The sequence below is a fragment of the Electrophorus electricus genome, chromosome 24 (genome assembly GCF_013358815.1).
Source record: "Electrophorus electricus isolate fEleEle1 chromosome 24, fEleEle1.pri, whole genome shotgun sequence".
Taxonomy (NCBI): domain Eukaryota; kingdom Metazoa; phylum Chordata; class Actinopteri; order Gymnotiformes; family Gymnotidae; genus Electrophorus; species Electrophorus electricus.
This window is the reverse complement of record NC_049558.1, coordinates 10,863,377-10,884,770: the sequence shown is the minus strand read 5'-3', so window position 1 is coordinate 10,884,770 and position 21,394 is coordinate 10,863,377. Positions and strand designations below refer to the sequence as shown.

The following is a 21,394-nucleotide window of genomic DNA, read 5'->3' as shown; positions in this document are numbered from 1 at the left end:
CGAGAGGCATTCGGGAGCCGCGCGCCGTCAGGTGAAGGAGAGCGCGCGATTACGACAGGGAAAGGGGGCTTCGCGGATATATATATATATATTTTTCCCCACCCAGAATTGGAGCTGAACGCTGCGCGAGAGGCATGGCTCTGTTCTCGGCTCTTGGGCTGCTCTTGCTTTGCCAGCTTTTGACGTCCTCCGCTGCGCAGGTAAGTGATGCACCTAGCACACGTGCACTGTAAAGGTGAAGGCATCGCTGCTGCGTGCATCCTAAAGTTGACGATTCATCCCACGTTTATTCACGCCCGGCTAAGTGATGCTCAGAAGTCGTTCATAAATAATTATCAAACGCGTTTGGATGCAGGGAGGGCTTTGGATAAGATAGTAAGCATTTAGAATGAGATAATGTCGGGTTTACATGCGGTACTGCGCATCTGTCCTGAAGTCTGTGCTACGTGTTCCTCGCGCACTGATTGCGTTCATCACGTCTAACTGAGGCTCGCGAGGTCTCGCTGTGGAATGCGCTCGAGTCACAACGGCGCCTTTGTTCCCAACGGAACGCAGAGAGCGTGCGCTTCAAACACCGGAGTCTGTGACACACGGGACGAGCTAAAACTATAAAGTCTTTGTGATTATAGTAAGTAAAGCCTAAAAAGGTTCGTTTTGTTACCTGACGCATCTGAAGTTACGTGCGTGCGTAATATGCTTCCTTGTGCCTCCCATGCGCGTTTTTTGCACGCGCAATTGCTTTTCTTGAACCTTCTAGATACTGATAGAATTTAATAATTTGGTTTCAAAAGATGCGTGAAGAGTAAATAGGAAACGTTTAAAGTCTATTTTTAAAGAGGCTATGGAACAATAAAAGATGATGAAAACGAAAATATATTGGTTGTATGGCTGGAAACATATTATATGGCGATTCTGTAATGATAAAAGTTTTCATGCGTGTTTCAGAGACCTGGTCCTCGTGGGTCACTGGGACTTCCCGGACCTCCTGGACCCCCAGGGAAGGATGGCACCGATGTGAGTGAATCACGACTTTACGGAAATCCTGCCCTGAAGCTTTGACACTAATATATGGTTACAGTTTAATTATGTAACAGGAAGGTTCAGTTTGAAGGAGGCCCAGCCTGAACGTATTTTCCTCCAGGTTTGCCTGTTGTTGACCTGTGTAGCAGCATTCCAACATTCCCAGTTCTGGTCCTGGAGTAACACTGCACCGTGTTCTCCCAACTCACCCACGTCGATCTCACAAAGGCCATATTGATTGCAGACTAGGATCAGGGTGTGTTAGGAGCAGGAAATCCACTGAGATTTAAACAGGCCAGGTTATTCCCAGACCAAGAGAGATGCTGGCCTGAGCCTCGGATTATAATTCAGTTATGTAATGACATGTTGTTTACCTCTGTAGATTCCTCATGGTAAAGTAATCTTTTGGACAGAATGTAGACCATTTTGAAAAATCTGAGCTGAGGATTTTATCCTTCAACCAGCTGAAGGTCTGGATGGAACCTGTTTATAGTGGTCAGCGTGGCACCAGCCGTCTTAAAAACGTATACTGAAGGCTCCTCCTCCGTGAGCCCATTGGCTACACCCAGTTAAATGAAGCATGACTGACACGTGTTGCTGACCAACGGCGTTGATCATATTTTGCATTTGCCATCTTCAGGATTGTTTTCTTTCTTTGCTGTTGTGTCTTGGTTTGACGGGTTGTTGGAGGAGGGGGACTGACCTCGCCATAAACGCCTTGACTATGAGACGACAGAAATGTGCCTTGTCCAGAGTTCACAGATTACGGAACAATGCTCCCCACACCCTGCGCTCTGTCCCATGTACTGCACATTTGCATATGTAATGTTTTAATGCCCAATCACGAGACTGTTATATTAAAGAGAAAAAAATGTGCGTTAGTTTACTAAGAAAACAGTGAATGTTTCCTCGGCAAACAGAACAGCCGAGCAGACAGTCCAGACAGAGGCCTTATTCATACTCACCCAGAACCAACCACAGCACTCTAAAGTTACCAGCGCATCCCCTCTACACACCCCTCCCTCACACACTCAGCTCCTCACCCCTCTGCCAACCCAGCGTCTGCTGTCATAGTGTTGGCCCCGCGCACACACACACACACATCACCCAGCTCAGCGAGACGCTCTGCCTCTCAAGGCTTGCGGTTATAACCCATTCCCTTCCGTACTGACGATAACTGTGGCATTTTATTCTGTCTTGTTTGATACATACCTAACACACCATGCTAATTCTAGCATATGTAAACACTTTGTGTTTCAGCTGATTTTAAAATGTCAAAATGCTTGAAAAAAACACCCAAGGCGGGATGTGTTATGATATTTTGATGTGCTCTTTAAGGCTTGGAGCACATGACGCTGGTGTGATGTGGTTTTACGTGGACGCTGTTTTGTGATTCTTTACTGGAATGAAATCCGCTTCTGGAACGCTGCGGATTTTAACTCGGGGCTGAAGCTTTTTATTGTTCAGACGTTGGCTGCATGCCTCTGTGTCTCTGAAACACACAGAGAGCCAGTGATTCAACAGCCCAGTAGTGGGGACCCCCATATGCTCCGCCTATATGAGCTCCTTGTCCTAATCTGTGATGTTCAGGAATCAGGTATGTTTGTGCGGGAGAGGCCTGAAGCCCCAGACTAGAAAACACTTCACCTTACAGAGGGGTTCTGTGTGGAAACCTCACTGTCACAACTTGTTCCTGTGCCTTAAGCACGCAGATTTCAGTACCGAAGATGGTCCGACTCAGACTTCATGCATCAACAGCATTAAATGTTGAACTTCATCTAAGCATGTCATCTTCATCTATATCAGGCCACTGAGACATCATACACACATAAATAAAATAACGTATGCAAAATATAAATAATCTTTTAAACTGTGTTCACTGTACAGGGAAAGCTAGGTCCTGCTGGACTTCCTGGAAAGCCTGTGAGTATTTAACTGAAAAGTCTGTGAGTGTTTAACTGAAAAGTCTGTGAGTATTTAACTGAAAAGTCTGTAAGAATCTAACCGGAAAGTCTGTAAGAATTCAACCGGAACATCTTTAAGTATTTAATTGCACCTCATGCATTTGAAATAACCTAAATTAGTTTGTGATTTAGTGAGATTTCTGCCTTTTCTAGAACTTTGTGAGGTTTTTGAGGCCTGGTCTCTTATCAGCCAGGAGCACATGGCCCAGAATTTGACAGGGCGTAACACAACTTCTCCTACTTTCCTTTGGTTTTGATTTTTTTTGTCTCTTATTGTTTTTAATCTTATTGTTTTAAACCGAATATATTATTTCTTAGCATTAAGAATCTCAGATTTTCATGTGTGCGGTGTGCTGTTTTTATAAATATAATTAAACTGCACACAAAGCAGAGTGAATTGCCATTGGGTTTTGCCATGTGAGGCTTAACTGAATGTGTCCATGGTAAATTCGGTCTCCCTGAATTGTGTGTGATTTTGACTGCAGGGACCCAAAGGCAAGGCTGGAGCCCCGGGTTCAGCAGGGGCCGCCGGACTACCCGGCCTGCCCGGAGTGGATGTGAGTCTACACACGCGATCATTTAACTACCACTTATTTTTTAAGGCCACAGCTATTCAGGACTTTCCCATTCACGTTGAGTAGCACAGGCTGAGATAGGCTGAGATCTAAAAGTTTAGCGTAAGATTTTCCCGCTAGCAGGTGAATATACGCGGATCTGTGTAAGATCAGCACATTCTCGTGGTTAAATGACTTATGTGCATGCTCAGTGCTTCTCTGCATGTCCTGCTCCGCACAGCAGGCGTGTCCAACCTCACAACAGCATCAGCCTTTTAAAACATTGCTAATTGTCTGTCACGCTCAGTGTTTTCCTGCTTTATGCTAATTGTTTACCAGATTAGGAGCCAATTACGTCTAATTCTAATAAAAGGCCGTGTCTGTGCTTGTTATCATGTGCTCTGTGAGTGGATGGGTTAAACGGTGTGTTTCGTGTGCTGTTCCAGGGTTTGCCGGGTCCTGACGGACCGGCCGGTAAGGACGGACGTCCAGGGCCCCTGGTAAGTACCTGTCACGGTTCCTCAGGCTCTCGGCCTCCTGTCAGTCCGCCGGACTTCATATAGACTCAGAGTAGCCTGGCACACTGGGTCTTGTTTACAGTGTAGCCGAGCAATAATCACGGCATGCGCGGTGGAAAGGAAGAGCGAAAACACCGTAAATCAAATAAAATCATTCGTTCAGATGATGAAATATAAATTCCCTCTTTTCTGGTGTTTTTTCTTCTATGTCTGAAATGAATGTTTTGACTGCACTAATGCACTGGGCTGTGCAGCATAATGTTGCTTTGGGTGATATTTTATGAAAGCGTGCCACATGTAAAAAGCCGGTCTCGCGTTATGCGTTCACAGATTGTGTTTACAGTCTCCACGACAGCATCTGACGTGCACGCCTTCTGTCCAGGGCCGTGTGACTGAAAGTGTGGTTGTATTGTATGACCGCACAACCACAGGGAGTTAGGGTTAGGGGTCGTGGACGTGTGAAGACACTCCTCCTGCTAAAACAGTAAACAAGTTCTTTTCCAGCGGGCCGGGGACGGGTCCTGGGGCCGGCGGGCTCTCGGCGGGGCCTGGCGTCCGAGGTTAGCTCCGCCCACCCAGGGCTTTGCACAGGAGGCTTCTTCATTGGCTCCCTCGTTATCTTTGATTATTGTGAGAGTGAGGTGTTTGTGATCGCGGGTTACAAGATGTAGCTTCTGTATAGTCCAGTATACGGCAAAAATAGTTCGGTATAGGCGCAGAGGTTAACGGCGATTTGCCCCCTGTCATTTTTGTATGCCCCCCCCAAAAAAAACCCAACAACCCAATAACAAACATCTGACCTTAATTCAAAAGATCAGGGCTCTCACCATTTGTAAAGTGATATTTTACGCACCGTCTGTTTAATATCAACCTTTACAGAAAGGATAACCACACAGGAGTAGGTTTCCTCAGCCTCAGTCTTGCAGACAGAGAATGTTCCCCAAGCATGCTAGAAAGGTTCTTATGTAGTGTGAGAATCCTTGGCTTGTGATCATTATTGTAAACACAGATAAGAGTTGATTTATGCTGTATTGATTATGCTGTATTGATTATGCGGTATTGATTATGATGTATGGATGTATGTCCTTCCCCTCGGTGGCTTTTTCTCTCATTTCTGTGTCTTCCCCCTACCAAATACAGAAATGCTTAAACACACACACATGCTCACAGTCAAATTACTCTAAAAGTACACAAGCCAAATGCCACAGCTCCATTTCTTTTCTCACACCACACAGACACTCCAAACACAGCTGTATGTGTGTGTGTGTGTGTGTGTGTGTGTGTGTGTGTGTGTGTGTGTCCAGGGTGCATCCTTTTGTTGGTTGTCCATCGTAACTGCATCTTAAGCGGACATCAGTGACCAAACTTTCATTTCTATTTAGAGATTTTGCATCAACATCCTCTAATCACCTTCGTCATCCTCCTGCTTGTGTTGCTTGTTCTATGTGCATGTTTTGTGTCTCATAGTGATTATGTATAACACATGAATGTACAGCAATTTAATTTCATGCAAAATAATTTTGCAGGGTGATCCTGGACCCACCGGACCTGCTGGACCTCCTGTAAGTGTCATGCTCTGCCTGCTCCAAAACATCTCCACTCCATCCCTACATAATCCCACAGTACATCTCCACTCCATCCCTACATAATCCCACAGTACATCTCCACTCCATCCCTACATAATCCCACAGTACATCTCCACTCCATCCCTACATAATCCCACAGTACATCTCCACTCCATCCCTACATAATCCCACAGTACATCTCCACTCCATCCCTACATAATCCCACAGTACATCTCCACTCCATCCCTACATAATCCCACAGTACATCTCCACTCCATCCCTACATAATCCCACAGTACATCACTCCATCCCTACATAATCCCACAGTACATCTCCTCCTCTCCGTCTGTACCCAATGACTCTCTTGTACAGATTATATACAAAATTACAATGACGGCATCAACTCATTTTTAAATTGTTTACTTGTTTGTGTAACTGTAAGGTTAGGTGTGTAGTGTAGAACACAACATGTATGTGCATTAAATGTTTATGGAATATTTGAGCAGTACCAGCCATAGTTTTTATGACACATTCACACTTTACTGTGGGATACTGTACATTACTGCATACCAGACATCATAAACTTCTCCATGCGTTCGTAGGGCAGAGGGAGACCAGGAGCTCCTGTGAGTATAATCAACCATCAATCAGTTGTCAATCAATTATCAATCAACCATCAACCACACATCGACCATCATTCCTGTTGATATTTAATACACTACCTTACCAAGAATGGCACTGATATTAAGAGTAGGCTGAATACATATATTGGTCCATTGTTTGTGTGTGTGTTTCTTTCTCAGGGGCTGTCCGGAGCCAATGGATTGCCAGGTGGAGCAGGTCCCCAGGGCCCCCCAGTGAGTGCTTAAATTTAAGAGTGACAGTAGTTGTAGAGTTTGTAGATTGTCTTCATCACAGACACAGCTTTGCAACACAAGTGACTGTAGACTGAAAGAGGAAAACCACAGATCAGCTAATGCTACAGCTCAGAGGAACGGTGCCGGTTTACATGTGCGTGTGCTACAGCTCAGAAGAAGGGTGCCGGTTTGGTGCAGATAAACCAGGCTTGGGATTGTTAGCTTGGTCAAAACTTGAACCAAGCTACCTTGGAAGATAAGCACACAACCAGGCAACCAATCAGCTGTTTGCAGCATTGCTGAGGAGATGATCTCGAGCTCTGCACTAGTGCTGAGGAGATCATCTTGAGTAGTAAAGAAACTGCAGTGCACATCAAAAGAGTGCGATAAGGTGCTGTAGAGGAGGGACCTGCTGCATTAACTACATTAAATATGTTGATATATTCACATCAGCTACAAGCCTGTATGCATTAATTATACATAACTATATTAAATATATTAATATATTTGAATCAGCTACAAGCCTTTATACATTAGTTATACATTAACTATATTAAATATGTTAATTTATTCACATCAGCTACAAGCCTGCATGCATTAGTTATGCATGAACTATATTAAATATATTAATATATTCACATCAGCTACAAGCTTGTATGCATTAGTTATGCATGAACTATATTAAATGTATTAATATATTCACATCAGCTACAAGCCTGTATGCATTAGTTATGCATTAACTATATTAAATGTATTAATATATTCACATCAGCTACAAGCCTGTATGCATTAGTTATGCATTAACTATATTAAATGTGTTAATATATTCACATAAGCTACAAGCCTGTATGCATTAGTTATGCATTAACTATATTAAATGTGTTAATATATTCACATAAGATACAAGCCTGTATGCATTAGTTATGCATGCACTTATTCTTGTGTTTACAGTCTAATATGAATGTGTTAATTCTGTGAGTGTAAATGTGTTGTAAATGTAGACTGATAGATCTTGGTCCTGGGGACATTACAGCCACTGGTCAAATATTCATTAAATGTTCATCCAGGATCTCTTTTCCAAACACATCATGTGAGATATTTCCTGTTTTTTTTTTTCATACTGCTGATGTGTTAATGATGAGGTACCACATCTATTATAAATAACACAGCACTGTGGACTTGTGATTCAGAAGAAGTCTGTCTGTCTGAATGGCCCTGACAGTCACAGGCCATTAGGTGGTGTTAGGGTTAGGATTGGGATTAGGATTTGGGAAAATTATTAATAAGGTGGATCTAAGGCACTCAGGGAAGTGATTTGAATCATCCTGTATTTGCTGTCCACCGCTGTAGGGACCAGAGGGTCTTCCAGGGCTTCCGGGTCTTCCAGGTCCAGATGGACCACCTGTAAGTACCACACCAGACCCTCAGGAACACCAACCTGTTCAATCCGTACTGGCTAGCGTCCTGTACAGCTCCTCTCAAACTGGAAAAACATCTGTTCAGTTAAGTCACAACGAAAACAAGTGTATGCCTAAGGCATTGTGTGTTCCTCCTTGTCTTCGTAGGGACTTCCTGGAGCACTGCCTGAGGGAAACGGGGACCTGTTGGTAAGATTTTAGTATAAAAATCACCAGAGTTCATAAATAATTGTCAATTGTGGTTTTAGAAACGTTTTCCTAAAAAGCAAAGGCATTGGAAACCACGTCAGTTAGGGTAGTTAGTCCAAATAGTGAGTTTATTAATTATATGTTTTATTTGTATTAATTATACCAACTTTACACCTCACTTAAACAGCAGAGCAAGTTCCAACAGGTGATGAACATTGTGGAATCAAAACCCTTTTAGCTAGCCTGGTTCTCCACAGCACAATTCAAACAGCCTGTAAAGATATAGTCCTCTCCGGAGTTGTTTAACAAAGGCAAAGTCTATAAATGTTTCAGTAGAAATTATATCACATCATTTCTGCTGAAAAGAAATGTCCTTATATCCATCCCGAACCGTTCTGCATAAAGCAGGAATACACCACACTGCTCGTGGAGGTCCACCACCCTGCAGTTTCCTTCCAGTCTGACACAAGCTGTCAGCCTGCCACATCACCAAGACCAGGGCTGCTGGCCTGGCACAAATATGCCACATGTAGCCTATATACTGTGCGCATATACACCTACACAGTCATTTAATGAGAAACCGTGGCCTATAATTCATACGCTAGTTCAGAATGTCTTTATCTTTCTTGTTTTCAGTGCCCTGCCATCTGTCCGCCAGGGCCTCCGGGGCCACCTGGGATGCCAGGATTCAAGGTGCTCCAAACGCCCTGCGCTGCGTCGCACCGCTGATGTACTCGGCTTGCATCCGCCTTGCATCGCCTCTCCTGCTCCCGTTACTAATCACCCCGTCTACCAGCAACTCTACCATCAACCTGTCTACCTGCATATCGACTAATCACCTGGTCTACTATCATCTATTAGTGTCTACATATGCTAATAACGTGGCCTTCCTATTAATCACAGTCTACTGTTAGGCATCCCATCTAATCTTACATATACTAATCAGCCATTTACCTCAGTATCTACTAATCACCATCTGTTAGTCACCCTGTTTGCCTGCATATCTATTGATCACACCTGCAAATATGTCCTTTTTTAGGGGCACACAGGACACAAGGGAGATAAGGGTGAACCTGGGAAGGACGGTGAAAAGGTAAGACCATGGGGTCAGTCTGTAAGGTCCAGGAGGTCAGACCATGGCATCTCGGGGTCAGTCTGTAAGGTCCAGGAGGTCAGACCATGGCATCTCGGGGTCAGTCTGTAAGGTCCAGGAGGTCAGACCATGGCATCTCAGGGTCAGTCTCTATGGTCCAGGAGGTCAGACCATGGCATCTCGGGGTCAGTCTCTATGGTCCAGGAGGTCAGACCATGGCATCTCGGGGTCAGTCTGTATGGTCCAGGAGGTCAGACCATGGCATCTCGGGGTCAGTCTGTATGGTCCAGGAGGTCAGACCATGGCATCTCGGGGTCAGTCTGTATGGTCCAGGAGGTCAGACCATGGCATCTCAGGGTCAGTCTATATGGTCCAGGAGGTCAGACCATGGCATCTCAGGATCAGTCTGTATAGTCCAGGATTTCAGAGCATGGTGTCTTAGGGTCAGTCTGTATAGTCCAGGAGGTCAGTCTGGTTTGATTTAGGTGGTTTGTGGGCATTTTATGTCTAAGTGCTTTGCATTGCATTTTATTGCATCATGTCCACTAATTGTGCATGTGTGCATTTCCTTATGTCTATTACAGGGAGATCCAGGGCCTCCTGGTCCCCCTGGAATCCCAGGAACAGTGGGTCTACAGGTGGGTTTACACAGTGGGTCTACAGGTGGGTTTACACAGTGGGTCTACAGGTGGGTTTCTACCGTGGGTCTACAGGTGGGTTTATACCGTGGGTCTACCGGTGAGTTTACACAGTGGGTCTACAGGTGGGTTTACACAGTGGGTCTACAGGTGGGTTTATACCGTGGGTCTACAGGTGGGTTTACACAGTGGGTCTACAGGTGGGTTTACACAGTGGGTCTACAGGTGGGTTTATAAAGTGGATCTACAGGTGAGTAGTTGGGTTTATAGATCTCCTGAATGTATAATCACAATTCCATGGGTGGAATACTGTAAGCTGTACGTATGCTGTAACACTGTGAGAACCTCACTGTAAGATGTACGTATGCTGTAACACTGTGAGAACCTCACTGTAAGCTGTACGTATGTTGTAACACTGTGAGAACCTCACTGTAAGATGTACGTATGCTGTAACACTGTGAGAACCTCACTGTAAGATGTACGTATGCTGTAACACTGTGAGAACCTCACTGTAAGATGTACGTATGCTGTAACACTGTGAGAACCTCACTGTAAGATGTACGTATGCTGTAACACTGTGAGAACCTCACTGTAAGATGTACGTATGCTGTAACACTGTGAGAACCTCACTGTAAGATGTACGTATGCTGTAACACTTGGCCAAGCTCTTGCCAGGGTGGGGAAGTCCCGTATTTCGTCTGTACTGGTATCTAGTGTGAAGTCGGTGATGCCATCAAAGGAAGGGACATGGTGCTAAAGTGATTGGTTGATTCACTGGGTTTGTGGGGGATTTTTCAGGGCCCTCGTGGTTTGAGAGGACTGACAGGACCAACAGGAGGTGTTGGAGACAGAGTGAGCACTGACCCAAACCCTCACTCCATCACACCCTAAAGAGCACACACCCACACCCACACACACACTCGCACGCACGCCACTGAATGCGCTTCTGCCCACGTAAACTGCTAATGCACACAAACAGCGTGAAGAGCCTTCCACTCACTGTGGTTCTGCATGTCTTTGTGATCATGTCCATCTCTGCAGGGCTTGCCAGGGTTCAGAGGCAAACCTGGGCCTTCTGGCGTCATAGGGAAAACAGTGAGTATCCCCACAGCCGTGTGTTCTACAGCGGGCCGGGCTGGACTGTTCTCAGCACACACCAGCACCCACCGGTCATCTCTCTGTCTCATCCGGATTGTCCCAGCCCTTTTGCAGTCTTCCTCCTTACTTCTGAGGCTCATCAATAAAAGAGCTCTCTGTTTATCATTTGATAATTCCAGGGCGACGCTGGAGAGAAAGGACCTCACGGATTCACAGGACCTAAAGGAGAGCTAGTGAGTGTTTGCTTTGGTTTCTCAAGACTGGTTTCAGTTCTGCTTTCAGATCCAGTTTGTGTGATAACTGCAGGTGTTTTGTACTTACGATGCCCATAATCTCTTTTCCGAAGGGCAAAACTGGCCCTAAAGGCTTGCCAGGAGCTGTGGGCCCCAAAGGCGAACCTGTAAGTGGTTGTGACATTTTTTGTCCCGTTATTATTATCATGGCACAAATCGGCATGCGGTATGAGCGTGTGAGATGCGGGTAGCAGATGTCTTCTGGATGTTCTCTCTCCTAGGGGATCCTGGGTAGAGATGGCAAAGATGGCACTCAAGGACTAGATGGTGAAAAGGTACATCGCTGCCGCATCCGTGCAGTGCAGGTTCACTGCAGAAAGCAGGCACATAAACAGCTTTTCTTCCTCTTTGTTGCCAGGGCGACGCTGGTCGGCCGGGGGTCCCTGGAGAGAAAGGACCCGACGGTTTACCGGTGAGGATTTAGATTAGTCCCTAGGCACATCACACCCTGGGAAAATGTATATTAGCAGTGGGCCAAAGCAATATTACTAAAAGTAGTTTAAAGCAAACAGCTTGTAGTTATACTCACTGAATATCTTATTTGGAGATGTTATACTAGCATTCACAGGATTTTAGCATTGTGTTACTGTGTGTGTGTGTGTGTGCGTGTGCGTGGGTGTTCATATTTACACTTTCAGGGTTTGCAAGGAAAAGCTGGTGCAAAGGGAGCTAAAGGAGGAGTTGTGAGTAACATCCAGCCTATGACATCACTCAGTGTTGTACTGCTACACACATTAAGTGATGTCATAGTGCCGTGCACATGCTACGCACGTTAAGTGATGTCACAGTCCCATGCACATACTACACATGTTAAGTGAGGTCATAGTGCCATGCACATGCTACACCCGTTAAGTGATGTCACAGTGCCATGCACATGCTACACCCGTTAAGTGATGTCACAGTGCCGTGCACATGCTACACCCGTTAAGTGATGTCACAGTGCCGTGCACATGCTACACCCGTTAAGTGATGTCACAGTGCCGTGCACATGCTACACACGTTAATTGATGTCACAGTGCCGTGCACATGCTACACACGTTAAGTGATGTCACAGTCCCGTGCACATGCTACGCACGTTAAGTGATGTCACAGTCCCATGCACATGCTACACACATTGTGATGGCACAGTCCCATGCACATGCTACACACATTGTGATGTCACAGTGCCATGCACATGCTACACACATTGTGATGTCACAGTGCCGTGCACATGCTACACACATTAAGTGACATCATCATAGCTCTGTGCAGGTTCATCACATAGCCTCTCCTGGTAAACATGATGTCATCGACGCTGGTGATGTTTAATGGACAGTTAAAGTGATCTAAAAGTGATCTAGTCGCACAGTCTTAAACAGTCTCAGTCTTTAATGATCAAAAGTGGTTTGATGATGTGATTTGTAAGTCTCATGTTTGGCCGAGTTTTTCTATCTTAAAATGCCAACAAGGCCAAGCATTTAAATTGCATTACATGTATCTCAATATTACCATGATGCTACGCCTTAATATCTTCTGGTGTAAACTAATTTGATATGCCATTATGATGAAAATAATATGAAAGCTTTGCTCATTTGAGTGTAAAACTATTCTACCCTTGATAGTATTATCACTGTAATAAAACCCATGTACCACGACGCCCATTAGATATGAAACAGCTATTGGACATAAAAGTACAAAGGGTTCAAAACAATTCCTCTCTCATATATTGTTTCCTAAGTTACTGCTGGTTAATGTTCCAATGAATTCATGTAAATATTGCAATTTTTGTTTTAAAGACTCCTCAGTATTAACTAAAGATTTCTGAGTCTGCGCCATCAAACGCTGCGTTAATGTCCTTCAGGACCGTACGCCTGTGTTCTGAGGACAGATAAATGCATAACCCACCTACCTGAGCTTCTTAATCCTTCATTCAGGGGGATCCAGGAGAGATGGGGGAGGCAGGACCATCTGGAGAGCCAGGTATTCCTGTATGTATCTGACTGGCTGCCACAGACAAATTTCAAGTCCACCTTAGATGGCACCTGGTGCATGCTAATGTGGTTATGCGTTTGTGTTTGTTGTTTCCACTCCCATAAGTGAAACTAGAAACTAGAACTAGTGCTTATGAAGACACTCGTAGTAATTCACAGTTTACTTTATATTGCAGTGACAGATTGCAAGTGAAAGTCTCACTGTTTAATTGTCAGTGTAATTACTTTACTGTGCAGTTAATGTGGTAATTATTGCACTAATGAGGCTGGGAGCATCATTACACCCATGAAATAGTGATGAGCAGCAAGACTGTGTAGAACCCAAAACCCACTCACCTTCGTCTCTCCGGCTCCTCCACCAGGGTGAGATTGGGATTCCGGGGGAGAGAGGTGAAGCTGGACCCAGGGGCATCACTGTGAGTATAACACACATCCGAAGTTTTACCGCCAGAATAAAAGTCCCCCTACAGTAATATAAAGGCCCTAAAGACCGTGGCTATATAACAGAAGTGGAAAACCTCAGCACTGGTCTGGCAGTCGAGACCTGCCAAAGACAGCACATGAAAGACAGCAGCCGTTCCCTCGTCTATTTTTAACCGAATCTGTTTTGTTAGCGCATCACTGACAGCAGAATTTAAGATGCCAGATCCCTGAGAGAGATTCTAAAACAAGAACGATGAGGGGAAACACTTGAGGGCTCCCAGAGCGTTTCCTGTGTCCTGTGGGATGCTAAGGTGTTTGTGAGCGCGCTTCTAAGATTAGATGAATCACAGCAAACGAAAAAAAATATACTTTTTAGTTGAATAAAACAATAGACCGTGATTGCTTATGAGATGAGGACTGCAACAGTCAGGTGTTGCTTAGCAACACTACAATATAACCACATTGTCAGGAGACATTCAAAATCTTGTTTTGAGTGCCTGGCAAAAAAAAAAAAAAAAAAAGGTTAAAAGGGGAATTTTTAACCAGAAAATAAGATAAATATGAATTATGGCTAGCAACAGCGATGTCCAGATTTTCACTTATCAGATTACTGTTGTGTCCCAATTTATTTAATATATATATTTTAATGATTTGTAATTACTTACTGAAGGAAAAGCACAAAGAGTCACATACCTAAGAATATAAAGGCTTTTCTTCCACATAAGATCAAAATATCAAACTTTAATTAATATTATTATTATTATTATTATTGTTGTTGTTGTTGTGATTTAGCAAGGAGAAGGACCTGGTTTTCTTTTATGAATTCCAGGAAAAGTTTAAGTAAAGCATTGATCTGTTGAGGTCGTTCCCGTGAGGTCGTAATCCTCATGCCGGAAGCACGATCTCACTTTCTGACACTTTTACAGGGAGCCATCGGACTGGTTGGAAATCCCGGACCTCAGGGTGTCAAAGGATTCCAGGTTAGCATCCAAACAACAGTATAAGAACCGGTACCACAGTTTTATTAACTGGTACCGGTTTTAACAAACAGCACCAGCTGTGGTTGTCCTTTTATCCATCTCCTTGAACTGGCCACTCCACGACAGGCGTGATTTTCCGTAAACGTATTTGTACAATCACTTGCTTTAATCTGACAGCAGGTGAACTCGGAGGCTGTGCTGTTAAATGTCAGTGCTAGTGATCATGTTGTCAGCCATGCGTCACCCTCAGCTGTGTATAGACTGCAGGGCTGTGCTCTCATTCACAGGGGCTTAAAGGAGCGCTCGGGGACCCCGGACTTCCTGGCCCAACTGGACTCCGGGGACTGTTCGGAGAGAGGGTAAGAAAGGAAGGATTCCACTCTCATTCCATCATTCAGGTCTGTTTTTTATGAAAAACAAATGAATGTTTGAAATAAAAAATGTTACAGTTTTGAAAACAATAAAGCGATCCGTTTAAATATTTGCAGTTTGAAAGAAAATATGAGATTTACGTATTTTTAACAGATGAATTTTTCCAATAGAGCTGACCTTCCATATAAGCAACAGATGATGTGTGAAGGCACTAGCGTAGGGCATTTTATGAAGGGCGATTAAGAACGGCGCCCCCGAGTGGTGCAACAGAAAAGTGCTCACCCCATCCGCTGAGCCTCCCTCAGAGTGGGAAGGGTGGCATACGCGATCCACCCTGTCAATTACAATAGCCAATGGGGTGGATAGTGAGTGACTCCGCCCCCTGGCGATGCATGAGCCACAGCTCAAAAAGATGCAGTGATTGGCTGCATGTGACGGCCCTCGCCCTCCCTGATTGGCTGCTGTCATGTGACAGGGGTGACTTGCCTGACAGGTGGGAATTGGATATGACTAAATTAGGGAGAACGTTTTAGGGAGAAAATTTGTGAAAAAATCCAAAAACAGAACATACAAAAGAAAAAGTCACTTCAAATATACCCAAATGATTTGAGTATATGTTGAAAATATAGATACTATATAATCATGATGTAAATATTAGGTATAAAAAGTGTTTCTAAAAAAAGTATTTTTTCATACATACACATACACATACACACACACACACACACACACACACACACACACACACACACACACACACACACACTACCCGTTATCTGTGGAGAGACTCTGAGCAGCACAGAGGACCAGCACAGAGGACAGTCAGTTTACGGTCAGAAACACTCTGGTTTATGGTGGAGAAATTTATAGACAGTGTGTGACAAAAAGAATATAAGTATACAAAAAGTATATGTGTCCTCATATTTTCAGAATCTTGCATATTCTTGGAATGTAATTACCATTACAGAATATCGCCGTTTCACCCAGCAACAGGATAAAGGAGATCAAACATCTGCATGGCAACAGACTGCGATAAAATATCTTATATGACGTCTCCTTAGCAACAGAGCAAAGATCATTTACAGATTGTCCAGTGGACAATGATAGCAGTACAGGAAAGAGGAGGTCCCACGTAAACGTGGGTTTGTGCCGCAAAAGGGTGAATTATAAGACTATTAAAGATTTTATTCTTAAACTGCTGGACTGAGGGTAGCCATGGGGGACTGAACTCATTACACTCTTTGTTGTCCTGACTAACGTCTTTGGCTTTGCACGGCCAGTTTGTGACTGAAACATCACTAAATTGTTTGTTTGTTGAGATTCACAAGGTTACTGCCAGTTTGGGTCTTCCTAAATTAATATTCATACATTTTTCCTATTTTCTTTTTCCTTTTGTCTGCATAAAATGAGCAGTTTTATTCTGAATAAACAATTTTATCAAATTATAACTAAAGGATGTCATACAGTATTGGCAGAACTTCTTGAGAATTAAGCCAGCTTCTAAGAACTCAAACACGCACACACACACACACACACACACACACACACACACACACACACACACACAGAGGAAGGCTTATTTCCTCCTCTCAAACAAAGCCGCCTCCTGTTTTAAGGAGCAGAACAAAGACAGTCTTTATACTGCCAGTGCCTGGACTTCACACACACACACACATACATACACACACACAATCACACACATATACACACTCACACACACACACACATACACACACACACACACACAAATCTCACACACACATACACACACACACACAAATCACACACACACACAAATCACACACACACACACACAAATCACACACACACACAGTCTTGGACTTCACAACTCCTCCACACACAGTCTTGGATTACTTCACTCCTCTTACATGTGGGATATTTCTACTGACCTGTATAATATTATGGCTAAATAATGTTAGTTACGTAAACATAAACCTAGCTCTAAACATCAGTAATCAAAAATATTTAGAATTATTATTTTTTAAAATTCTCATTGAGAAAAGCCAATTGTCTAAATGTCAGTGTTTCCATATAATCATGACATTCAGTCACCATAAGGACCTCATTCTCCCCCCCCCATTGGCCCAGTGGGCCATAACACTTATTCGTTATTAATTCATTCCTCTCCCTCTCACAGGGTCCTGCAGGAGCTACAGGACCTAAAGGAGACATGGTAAGGATCCTTCTGTGTACTCTGAGTGCATAGCTATGTACTGCTCAGCGGCGTGTCAATGTGAAATGTTTATGTAACCTGTATTGGATTATGTAGCCTGTATGACTGCGTATGTAGCTTGTATGTATTGTTTATGTAGCCTGTATTTTGTTCCGTTTAGGGTATGGCTGGAAGTGATGGCTTGCCAGGAGAGAATGGAGAAACGGTACGTGACTGATTTTTAAAAACACGTGGACCAAAATATGGAAATGCTGCTCTCTGGCATTTCACCCATGATGCGATCAGTAAACGGACATATTTTTAAGTTTCTGTGTGAGGATGAGGATGTACTGAAGATGCTTTAACTGCAATCAGGTGATATAAAGGTGAACCTTTGACCTGTCTTTTCTGCAGGGCCCGTTTGGTCCTACTGGACAAAAAGGAGAGGTGAGCACAAATTCACACGTACTATTTAATGATGTGACATTGCAGAACAAACACAGAACATGCACAGAAAAAGGTGTTTTTGAGAAAACTTTGAAAGTGTACTTACTCTCACTTTCAGACCTTTTTCCATTCGCACTTCCACACATACCCACAAACACACACACACATCTACACATATCGGAGCACTCCAGAGGGACCAAATTGCTGCTTCTGAATGGATTATGAGCAGGTTAAACTGGATTAATTATCCTAATGGACTAGCTTCTTTAGTTTTTGTAATATGATTTTTCTTGGAGTCAGGGGAAGGAGCAGAACTGAAAACTCGCACAAGCCAATTAATGTAATTACCAAGTCTGCTCTGATGTGCCTGTCGCACGCTTGTTAGTTGAGTCCCAGCAGTCTTTTAGCACTCCTCTATTTATCTGGGGAGGAAGAGGCCAAATTACCCAGTGCAGTTGCCACCTCGGTGCCAAAGAGAGCAGCATTCCTGCCTGCACCACATGCCCCGCCAGGAAAAATACTTTACACCAGTAACAATATGTTACGTCAGTAACAGCAACATCAATAACAATACATCAGTAACAACACTTTATATCAATAACAATACTTTTGGTGGGGGGTTTTTTGGGTGATCAAGTGGATTAATTTTTTTGGATGTTCAATTGTCCTCACATGAATCAGATGACCTCTTCAGATGGAAACACGAGTCTGAAACAGTTTGAGCAAATTAGGAAGACAGCTGCTAATTAAACTGGGAACCGGATGATGGCAGAACTTCAAGTATGTAATGTGTAAAAAACCAAAACCAAAACCAAAACCCCACCTGCACTGTTGCTTGTAGGCAGGGAAGCGTGGTGAGCTGGGACCCAAAGGAGTCTCAGGACCACAGGGTGAGACTGGTGCTAGAGGACCACCTGGGAAATCAGGGCTGATGGGATTCCAAGGAGAACAGGGTCTACCAGGCGTTCCTGGAAAGACTGGCGTTCCTGTGAGTAGCTACTGTGGACAACTGGAGTTTCCATACCAGCATCACTTTCGATGACCTGGTCAAGCCTATTAGTGTAGATGTGTATATAGTATGTCCTTTTCTATCCCTTTTAGGGAAAACTGGCAAGTGAACAGCATATAAGAGAACTGTGTGGATCAATGATTGATGGTGAGAATGTCCATGAATTGCTATATAATCAATAGCTATATAATTGCCATATAATCAATATATAAGCAATAGCGTGCATAAGCTGAAGCTAAAGCTTAAATGCTGCTATCTACCCTGTTCCAGACCAGATTGCACAGTTGGCTGCTAACCTCAGGAGGCCCCTGGCACCTGGTGCAGTGGGCAGACCAGGACCGGCTGGTCCTCCTGGAAAGCCGGGAGAGTCTGGGTCCATCGGACATCCTGGAGTTCGTGGTCCGCCGGGATACAGAGGGCTTCCTGGAGATCTGGGTGATCCAGGCACCAGAGGTGAGCCACGGAGCACGAGAGAATCACTGGCAATACCTGCCAGGGTTAACCAAGCACATCACTTCACAGCATTGGAGAGACAGCAGTGTCTCTGATCAGATGTTTATGGTCAAATCCCTGTAGGTGATGTCGGTGAACCAGGTGATAAAGGAGACATCGGGAGGGCCATTGATGGTCCAGTGGGAGACCAAGGGGAACCAGGCATGACTGAACACCACACTGTTCCATATGCATAAAAACACAGACGTGAATGCCACAATCTCCTAACCTGTTTCTAAAGATCAGAGACCACATGCTCAAATGCATTAATTAGTTAGCAAGTCATTCATTTAACTCTATATAAAAGAGGCTCTTGTGTGTGTGCATGTGTTGGGATAAGTATGGGTGGTTAATATGATTAATGTAAACTATGCATGCTGATGAAATTGCTCCTTCATTTTAAAAGGTCTCCAAGGAGTAGCGGGGATCGTTAAAGATGGGCGTGATGGCGCTCCTGGGGATCCAGGGGCGCCCGGAGAACCAGGCAGGCCAGGCAGGCCAGGGCACCAAGGACCCCCTGGAATCTGCGACACATCAGCCTGCCAGGGCACAATGGCTCACGGGAAGTCAACCAACCCCAAGAATTAAACCCCAAGGCCTTCCTCTTTCAGGAACACTCTTGCACCCCAGAGTGAGGAAGAGGAGCAAGGAAACAAGGGGAATAAAAGCAAACCACAGAGTTCTTTTTTAGAAATGTTATTCGGAGCTTTAAAAAAATAAATAAATGAGTAAATAAATAAAAGGAGAACATCTGTGGACGTGAGAAATCAAAAATGATGGTACATCATCTGAGTGGTTTAGGAACGGCAAATACTGGGAATCGGGAATGAGTGAGCTGAAAGATTTCAGGACTCTGTGAATGAGGAATGAAGAGCAAGTGCATAAAGATGTGTACAAACATGAAGCAAAAACGCTGAAATGGTTAAAACTGGCCAGTTTTAAAACCCATATTTTGTACATGTGTGTGTAAAAACCGAATTTACTTCCTTCCTAAATGGCCATTCTAGCTTGAAGTTCCCCTGTACAGACTCCTGTAAAGCTAAAACTGTGATTGTCTTGACAGTGCAACAAAACAAAAAATGCACACAACAGTGTGAAGTCTTGTGCAGCACAATCTTTTCTGCCTGAAAAGGAGCAATTTTACCTCAGAATGTAGCAAAACATCACAGAAATCTCCAATCTGGAAGCATCAGTGCAAGGTAATGAAAATGTGTTGAAGTATTTTGTATATTACTGGACCAGTAGTGTCTTCCAAGTCTGTTTTTTATGCAAACCTTCATGTTTATTTTTTTTTCTTTCTTACTGTGTTTGATGACAAATCCACATCTGACAAAAATAAAACAATTTAAAAAAAAACAAAAAACAAAGCATCAGTTTGGATGCTTTAAGAACTGTAAGTGTACAATAACTATGAAGTTTGTCTGGAATTTCCATCACATCCACTATGTACTGGTGCTGTAACAATTAAATATACAAGACTTTAAGTACTATTTATTATTTGTGGGTTACTATTGTATGTACAGTGAGACGCTATAGCACCGTGTTGTAAGAATTACAAAATAAAGCCACTTTTCAGTAAAATGTTATTCTTCTCTTAGACGTCAAGGTCTATTAGCCATTTACTTAAACAAGTAATACAAACATTTATTCAAACCAACAATACAAAAGCACAACAAACACCATTAACTATATATTAAAACCCACTGACAAACAAAAGCTATTCATAAATATAAGCAGACTAAAATCTGCACCAAATACAAGCTTTTGTTAATTTACTGTGAACAGAGGAGATAAACCTTAATGAAATACAAATGAGTTAAACTGCAGATGTATTCATTAAAATGCAAATATTATTTTAAAACTATATGACTTTAAACTGAAGTATCAAACTGAAAGTACACGGTCACTTATGTGATCTCATGGAGGAACACCGCCATCTGTTGTTTGAGTCTTGTATAGCAGTTTGCTCTTTTCAGTAAAAAGGTTTAGTCCTGTATGCTCACAATCATATAGTTTAAAAAAAACAATCCCAGAACCTGATTCAGGGGAACAAATTTTGGAGCTGACACAACTAACACAACAATACAGGCAGAAAAGACACCAACGAAAACAAATCTATTCCACGGATTACGAGGGCACTTTGGCAGGTGGTTATATTTAAATATTTAAAATGTATGAAGCTACAGAATACAGGTGAAGGATTAGGAGATATTGCTCCAGTATAAACTGGAGTTTGTTATGAACAATATGAAAAACATTAATGTCATACAGAGGCACAAATTAAGAAGTCTTTATTCCCACGTTCCTCTTCTTTGTAAAAT

The 21,394-nt window shown here is 43.4% G+C and overlaps 1 protein-coding gene across 1 annotated transcript; it reads left to right on the top strand.

Moving 5' to 3' along the window:
* Positions 1 to 26: 26 nt before the first annotated feature.
* col9a3 (collagen, type IX, alpha 3) lies at positions 27 to 21,324 on the top strand. The gene is made up of 32 exons (XM_035522250.1): positions 27 to 200; positions 946 to 1,014; positions 2,908 to 2,943; positions 3,470 to 3,541; positions 3,985 to 4,038; positions 5,583 to 5,618; positions 6,224 to 6,247; positions 6,425 to 6,478; positions 7,829 to 7,882; positions 8,044 to 8,085; positions 8,722 to 8,778; positions 9,125 to 9,178; positions 9,763 to 9,816; positions 10,615 to 10,668; positions 10,858 to 10,911; positions 11,094 to 11,147; positions 11,261 to 11,314; positions 11,429 to 11,482; positions 11,566 to 11,619; positions 11,846 to 11,890; positions 13,121 to 13,174; positions 13,540 to 13,593; positions 14,527 to 14,580; positions 14,868 to 14,939; positions 17,111 to 17,146; positions 17,307 to 17,351; positions 17,540 to 17,572; positions 18,414 to 18,560; positions 18,674 to 18,728; positions 18,852 to 19,034; positions 19,158 to 19,235; positions 19,480 to 21,324. Exons 1-32 carry the CDS (start codon positions 135 to 137, stop codon positions 19,659 to 19,661), a joined length of 2,034 nt encoding a protein of 677 aa, XP_035378143.1. The 5' UTR covers positions 27 to 134; the 3' UTR covers positions 19,662 to 21,324.
* The last annotated feature ends 70 nt before the right edge of the window (positions 21,325 to 21,394 follow it).